This window comes from Vitis riparia, chromosome 18 (genome assembly GCF_004353265.1).
Source record: "Vitis riparia cultivar Riparia Gloire de Montpellier isolate 1030 chromosome 18, EGFV_Vit.rip_1.0, whole genome shotgun sequence".
NCBI classification, from domain to species: Eukaryota; Viridiplantae; Streptophyta; class Magnoliopsida; order Vitales; family Vitaceae; genus Vitis; species Vitis riparia.
Window position 1 is genome coordinate 29,969,121 of NC_048448.1, and position 8,094 is coordinate 29,977,214.

Here is an 8,094-nt window from a genome sequence, read left to right on the forward strand (position 1 = left end):
GAGGGCAATTAAATTTGGAAAATGAATCTGTGAAAGAAAACATTTTAATTGAGGAAATTAGCTTCTATTTACATCAACGCTCATCTTAAAAGCAAGCATTTATATATATATATATATATATATATATATATATATATATATATATATATATATATATAGTAATCATACCTCATCCCCTTTAATTTGTTTTAGGCTGCTATATAGCATGTTGAGTTCAAGAAGCTCCTTTGCCTCAAAGTTTGAAGGAAAAGAATCGAATTGGTATCCATGCCCATGGAGAAACCTTAACTTATATGAAGGAAACCTAAAGTCTGTAGAAAAATGCACTTTATAAGTCTCCTTTTCATTGACACATCCAGAACCCAAGAAGACCTTTAGCAATCTGAGTACACTCATTTTGGAAAAGGCTTCAACAGAAAATTTTATGTCATTTGATTTGGATAAGTCTAAGGATATGCCTTCAATTGCACGTATCCCCTACAAGAAAGAGCCACAAATAAGTAAAGCAAATTTCATGTGTATATGTGTCAGTATTTTTTTTCTTAAGCTATAGACATCTAAGAGTGTATATGGAAGGTACCTTGTTTGTCTCCAGTAGGTGTAGGATTTCATCATGATCCCACAAGCGGCAAGGTTTGCCTGTTATCCGTGCCTGTTGGCGAACAATTTGCCAGGCCATTTTTTGTATTGAACTATCCATCCATAACTTTCCTTCCGAAATTGTTATGAGGCACCTATTACTTAGAACTTGCACTCGATGTTCAGCAGAGAAATCATGTTCCTCTAGTATTTTTGTAACAAAATCTTTATACTCCCCTTGAAAGAAGCATGCAACATCAAGAAATATATCCTTTTCTTCATCACGTAGTTCATTATAACTCACTCTAAAAAAGTCAGATTCTTTATTTTGTAGCTGAACTTTCCACTGCCAATCTTCCTTGCCACGTAGAAAAGAACCCGCAACTTTAAGAGCTAAAGGATGATGACCACAATAAATCATTATTTTATTTAAAAGACGAAAAAAACAATGTGGAGATTGTTCTTCGGTAAGGGCATGGTGACACAAGAGTGCTAGAGCTTCACAATAATCTAATTTCTCAGGCTCATAAAGTGCATCCACTTTATGTCGAGATAACAAACGTTTATCTCTAGACGTTATAATGATTCTACTTCCTTGACCAAACCAATCGTGCTTTCCGGCTAATAATTTCAATTGTTTCTCATCATTTACATCATCAAGAACAATAAGAACTCTTTTAGTACGAAATTTTCTCTCAATCAAATTGTTCCTTCTAAGAAACATTATTTTTCGACTTTCTCCTAATAGGATATCACAAAGAAGTCGTTCTTGTAAGCAACATAGGCCATCCTTTTGGACACCTCTCCAATATTTGCAAGAAAACTAGCACCCTCAAATTGACAAGAAATTTCATCGTACAAAGCTCGGGCAATAGTTGTCTTCCCTCTTCCAGGGAGTCCATAGATCCCAACCATGCGAACATCTTTTGATTCACTAATCAACTTTTTAAATTTTTTCAAATGGGATTTTTTATTAACTAGGCCATCCTCAACATAGCCTTTACCTATTATCTCACATATCATATCTCTAGTAATGTTCTTAACAACATCTGCCTCGGGCCTGCATATATAAATGTATAACAAATTAAATTCAGACAAGTGAGAAGGAGCTATAAAAGATAAATAAATAATCATGAAGCAGAGATTCGCCTGTGATGGATAGGTCTAGCTAGTTCATAAATATAGAATTACGGATAAAATATTGAATCATATGTTAGAGGGATGTCACCAACTAAATGAGAATATTTAAATATATTGAATTTCATTATAACGTGGATAAATGAAAATGAAGTACTGAATGAAATGAAAATATACATAAGATCTCTCTTAGCTTTTGATACATGCTTAGCAACATAGAACTGCAAACTGAAAGTGTTGGATGTTAATGTTTAATTATAATGAAGTTACCTAATCATTTGTATAGATAACTTCTAATTCAATGTAACAAGCTACTATATTGTTTTCCAAGAATTTCAACCTTGCATTTCGATCATCAAATCCAACAAAACTATAAAGAGAGTATGTCCATTAACACTTCCCGTAGGTTTCATCAACTAATTTCCAATGTACTAGGAGATGCTTTTCTCAAATCACCAGGTAAGTCTCAAATTCCTTTAGTCATGTCCCATTTTCTGGTGGACCGACACACGACTGAGTGTTACTATCAGTGGTCATTGACTCTTAGAACTTTTTTATTGTCGTGAAATGTATGGTTTAAATCATTCCTTTAGTATTAATGTCCATATGTCAATTGTTGCATATGATAATTTTCAATTTTCTCCAAATCAATAATCCTCCGAACTTCTAATTCAATTTGATTTGTCATAAAATTTAAAATGAAATCATTTGGATGCATCCCATGAAATTCTATCCTATCTTTCAATTTTGATTTTCCAACAGAAACTGTCTCATCAAACATTACCAAACATAGGTTCAAGCTATCTTATGAAGGACGGAAAATTCAAACTTAATAAATCCCAAGTTGTCATTAAGGATCCAAGGGATTGCACTAAACCATTTTGTGTATGAATATAGACAACAAAATTCCTAGTGTTAATCTCATTGGACATGCAATTGGTTAGGAAATTAATCTTCCAAAACACTAGATTAATGAAGTCATAAAAATAATGTGGAAATAATAACTAAATGAAGTAGACAAAAACAATACACAAATTTACATGGTTTACCCAAAACAGGCTATGTCCACAGAGCTACTGCAAATCTTCACTATAAGGAGAAAAATAATCACAAGTGTTTATGAGCACTCACTCCTCACAAACCCAAAACCCAATTACAACCAAGAGAATAACAATTCTCTAACTCTCAAGAGAACTTCACTTTTTCACTCAAAGAGTTGCACCACTCTTTTTTCTCTCAACTCTAGGATAATTAGAATGAGAAGATGGAGTTATAAGCTTCTACCACCACTAGATTTCCATGTAAATCACACACTACTGCCAAATATATCAATGGCAATACACGATTTTGATTTGGTCGTGTTCATAATTTCCTTATCCAACATTCTTTATATATATCATACATGTACACATAAATGGTTGTGAGATTCTTTATATGCATTTTGTGTCCTTAAATCAAGGACTTCACTGACAACACAATTCAATGCTAGTTTGAGATATAAATTCACTACTATTTTCAAAACATAGTATCTTGATTCACCCTATAGATTATTTGAACAAGGTGTTAAGATAGGCCCTTGCAAGCATGAAAGATGTAATAAAAAAAACTTCATTAATATATTTATTTAATATGATTTTTAGTTTCCTTCAATCTCCTTAATTGCATTAATTACTTATATGAGAATTCATACTTGTATTACATGACTTAGGTTCAATATGATTTGCACAAAAAATCCAAGTCATAGATTCCTTGCAAAATAATAAGTTGTACAATGTTGATCCATGAAATTAGACAATCTATCAAACATTGTAATGTGTCACCTCCAAATTGGAAGGATGACTTATCTTGATCATCGGGATGTCTTTTTCATGATGAGTACACTAGTATGTATAATTACACATTGGACAAGACTTACAATAAATCATGACATTGGCTATGAGGTTGTCATGATTCACTAATTTATTATATTGCATAGACTCTCAACTTTGAAAGAATATTGAGTTAGTGATGATGTCTTTAGTGACTTTGACTTATGAATGAAACCCTAAGATGATCATATATTCTCTAAAGATTGGGTCATTGTTGATTAAGGCAGGTGATAATAGATATTCTCAAGATAGGTACTATGATATCTTATGGGATTGAGACAATATTGCGTCATCTAATTATGTATCCTAAGAACTTGTGATCATATAAACAGTGCTCATAATAATTTTTTAAGTGGAATTTGACATATGCTCTTAGAGAGTTAGAATATGTCGATTGATTTGATCACATAATAGGAGGATCTGACACTCAAGGATTTTAGATGTAATCTTGAAAGGTTGATAACATCCATTTTGTTAGATTATGAACACCAGTTTATGAGAAGTTTGCACATAGTCGATTAATAGGTCACTAATTCTAGCTTCTTGTTTCGATGTAATTTCATAGAATATTGAAGTGCAATTGACTCACTTTAATGAAATCTTAAGTCAACTTTAGGATTGAATTATGAAAGAACCAGTATTTTCCAATAGGTTTCAATGGTCCCTATTCAAGTTCATAAACTTTGTTGGCACAAAGACTTCAAGTTTTATAGAAGATCAACCATTTATGTGTATAAGATCGTTTGGGTAAAAACATGAAGTTACACAAGATTTTTTTTATTAATTAATTTTAGCTCTTTTGAATTCAGTTAAGTAATTAATTGGAGCACAATAGAATTAATTAATTAATATCTAGTTGACTATATTAAGTAACTCAAGCCCAAGATGGCTCAAGTCACTTAAGCCCATAAGAAAAGCTATAGAAACCCCCTTGGAGGTTTAAAGTTTCAATATTGTGGACCATTGCCTTTTAGAAGGTTCTATAGTCATCCTACACAAATGTTCAGAGCTAAAGAATGACGATAGTAATGAGTAACTTCTTCATTCTGATTTGATCTAGGAACATCTAGATCAAAGGTAAGTTTTTTAGCCTTAGATATACAATTTTGTTATATTTATCATTTTCATTGAATAAATTCAGTGTTCTTAGGTTATTAAAAAGCATTTGCCTATGATTCAAGGGCTCTTCAACATGAACAATCTAGAAAAAGGAATAATATTGCTTATACCAAGCATAAGTCTTTTGGGTTAAGGAACTTCTAATTCAACAAATATGTGATTCTTAGATCTAAATGTTGTGTGGTTCAAAGTAGATGAAAATTAAGGATTTTCTAATATATGTTTCCTATTAGAATAATAGTGGTAATATAAGGATATTTTATATTTATTCATAATTTTAATATAATATCAATTTTTCTATAATTATTTTTAAAACAAAGAGAATTTCTTATAAAAGGTCATCAATGTAGAATCTAGTTCTACCTAGTGACACATTCTCTTCCACAGCCTTCAATTAAATTTATAGTATCTAGTATGATAGTGACATTAGCTTGATCCATTGTTATTACATAAGTTTAGGAAGTATCCAACATCTGAAAGGATTTTGTATAATTATTTTTTTTATCCAAATTGTGAGGTACACGTTTTCCTGGTTCATTTTGTAATCTGTTAGCAAATGCGTTTCATGGATCAACAAACAATCTTGATTTCAAGTATAAAATATTTGAGACATGGAAAGAAATAGAGAGAATACGTGAAGCAAACTAAATAGCATTAAGATGAAAAAGCTACAACTAATATCAAGATTCTCATTATTAATTAATGATCAAATTTCTACTTACAGAATGTTTGTTTTTTTAACTTCTTATTGAAAGAAAATTGTTTTCAAACTTTAAGTCGTTTGCTTTCCCATTTTTTTATGACTTATTATAAAAATTTTTGTTAGACAAAAAAAAAAAACAAAATATTTGACTTTTTCTAAATAAAAAAAAATAATATTGATTTTTCTTTACTTTTTGATGCTTAATAAAAATAAAATATTACAAAAAAAACAATATAATACTTAACACTATTAAGCATTAAAGTTCTATTTATAACTTTAAAAAAAAAAAAACAAACAAACAAACATCACCCATTATGACTAAGGTGTAATCCAAAGGTCTAATCCATCACTATTGATTAAGTTAATTTTTATCTTCTTCTTTTTGTTTTTTTTTTCTTTTACTTTCACGGAGGGTTGGTAAAGAATAACCTATTTCTTGACTGTATTCTTAGGAGGCTGGTGCAGGGGACTTTGTTATAATTCTGATTTTGAAAATTTAAAGAATGATTGCTATAACTACTGCCTCATAACCATGTCCTTGTCCACTTCCAGAACTAATTATGAGATGTGATGCACTCTCCTGGAATTGTTTAAAGCCAGTAGTGGAGCTCATCTGAGGCGTGCAACCTCTTCAAACTCTTGATAGAAGAATTGAATGTGTTGGATATTTTCAAAGATTTCAAGTTTATTACAACTGGGTTTGGATGATACTGTAAACAATTTTTTGAGATACAAAATTCTGAGGCAAATTTTGAGCTATAAGAGCCTGTAACGCAAAATTTTTAAAACCCTGCATTCTCTAGCACTGACTCAACACCACCAGCGCCATGTTACCTGCTCATCGCAACCAACAATATCCTGTCCATCATCTTTCAATAATAATAATGCACCAATACAATCAGGGTAGATACAACAAATAAGCAATAATGATCAAAGAAGCAAGCAACCAAGATACCCATTAAGAGCATCACTACAAGTATGTGCAATTTTTATGCCTTTTTATCTTCAATATTAAATCTTAAAATGTCCAGGGCACAACTATTTATACAATATTGTTCATAATTAAAATGAAGAGATCAAATGGATAGAGAAATGGGCTTCCACGAAATCATGCGGAAAAAACTTAATACTCAAATGGCCCAAGTTTTTTGAGAGTAATAATAGATAAAATCAAGTCAGCTAGTGAGAAAATATGCAGAGGGAGATGAAGAGAAGGTATAGTTACCGTTTATCTATATTAGAGATTAATTTCAAACCTGTGTGGCCTTCAATTGCCATTGTTCCTTTGCCTTTTACTACAAGATATGCTCCATTTCCAATTCTAACTTTGGAAGTAACGGTTTTGTCAAGTTCCTTAAAGAGCCCTTGATCATAAGCCATATGGTTTGTACAACCACTATCTATAAGCCAGGTTTATGAGGAGCTGCTAGTGGCAAAGCATGATACCACAAACAGTTGCTCATCTTGAAGTTCTTCCACAGCAGCCTTGACTTCTCCTTGCTGCTGTTGAGATTTGCATATCTTTTCCACATGCCCTAGCTGACCACACTTGTGACATTTTACATCCTGCCTCCACCAACACCTTTTTTGTGGATGATTGGATTTTTTACAATAAGGACATGGTGGAAACTGTTGAGTGTTGTTGCTGCTATTATTGTTGCTTTGCATCTCTTTCTTGTACTGAGATATGGCCTGAAATGCACCCTCCACAGATCCTTCTTGTCTCATAAGCTTCCTTTGTTCTTGAGCCTGTAATGCATTCAACAACTCTGCCAAGGTTATACTTGACACATCTTTTGAGTTTTCTAGAGATGATATTGTAGTCTCAAGAACTGTTATAAAAATTTTCTGAACTATTCTAGAATCAAAAAAGTCAGTACCAAGAAGTCTTACTTTGTTAACAATGCTAAGAAGTCTGTCTGAGTAATTCTTGATTGTTTCTGATTCTTTCATCCTTTGCATCTCAAATTCTCTAATCAAGTTCAGCACTTGCATACCTTTGACTCGTTCATTTCCTTCATATTCCTTCTTCAGGAAGTTCCATATTTCATTTGTTGTCTTCAGTGTCATGATTTTGGTGAAAATTGTAGATGAGACAGTTGCAAATAGACTAGCTTTTGCCTTTAATTTCTTTTGCCTCCTCTCATTGTGTAGTTTTATTTGAGCCATAGTTGGATTGTTGGATAAGGGAGGAACTTCATATTCCTCACTAACAGCTTCTCACAGATCACTAGCATCAAGGTAGGCTTCCATACGAACAGCCCACACTTGATAATTTATTCCATCAAACACTGGAGGTGCCGGTGCATTCAGTGAAGCTTCTGAGGTCATTCTAGATATTGTGGTGTATAGGCTCACTCACCTCACAGGTTACTCAAGAACAAGGCTTTGATACCAATTTTTTGGTTTTGATAGAAACAAAGTGTAGAAACTCTCAGAAAGCAACAAAACATTGAGGAATCTAAAGTGATCTGTTTTATTAAGCTTCAAAGCACTTATTTATACAACTAGCTTAAACAGAAAAACACAAAAATAGCAACAAACCTGCTACCTATAGATACTTCCTAAAGAATAGAAACAAACCAACAAATTCTTCCCAAGGAATAGGTAAATCTTCCACATGACTAACTTATTTGACTACTTCCACTTCAATCTACTTAGCTCAATGTCAGCAACTCCTAGGACATG

The 8,094-nt window shown here is 32.3% G+C and overlaps 1 protein-coding gene across 2 annotated transcripts; it reads right to left on the reverse strand.

Moving 5' to 3' along the window:
• Positions 1-5,782: 5,782 nt before the first annotated feature.
• On the reverse strand, positions 5,783-7,851 carry LOC117906133. 2 transcript variants are annotated; one of them, XR_004649775.1, is made up of 3 exons: positions 7,300-7,851; positions 6,663-7,155; positions 5,783-6,240 (listed from the first exon to the last, which is right to left on the reverse strand). XR_004649775.1 is itself a non-coding variant. In XM_034819091.1 (2 exons), exons 1-2 carry the CDS (start codon positions 7,573-7,575, stop codon positions 6,820-6,822), a joined length of 612 nt encoding a protein of 203 aa, XP_034674982.1. In that variant the 5' UTR covers positions 7,576-7,851; the 3' UTR covers positions 6,551-6,819. The 2 variants fall into 2 exon arrangements, 1 of the variants encoding a protein (XP_034674982.1); XM_034819091.1 differs by lacking the exon at positions 5,783-6,240 and having other exon boundaries at positions 6,551-7,155.
• Between the last annotated feature and the right edge of the window lie 243 nt (positions 7,852-8,094).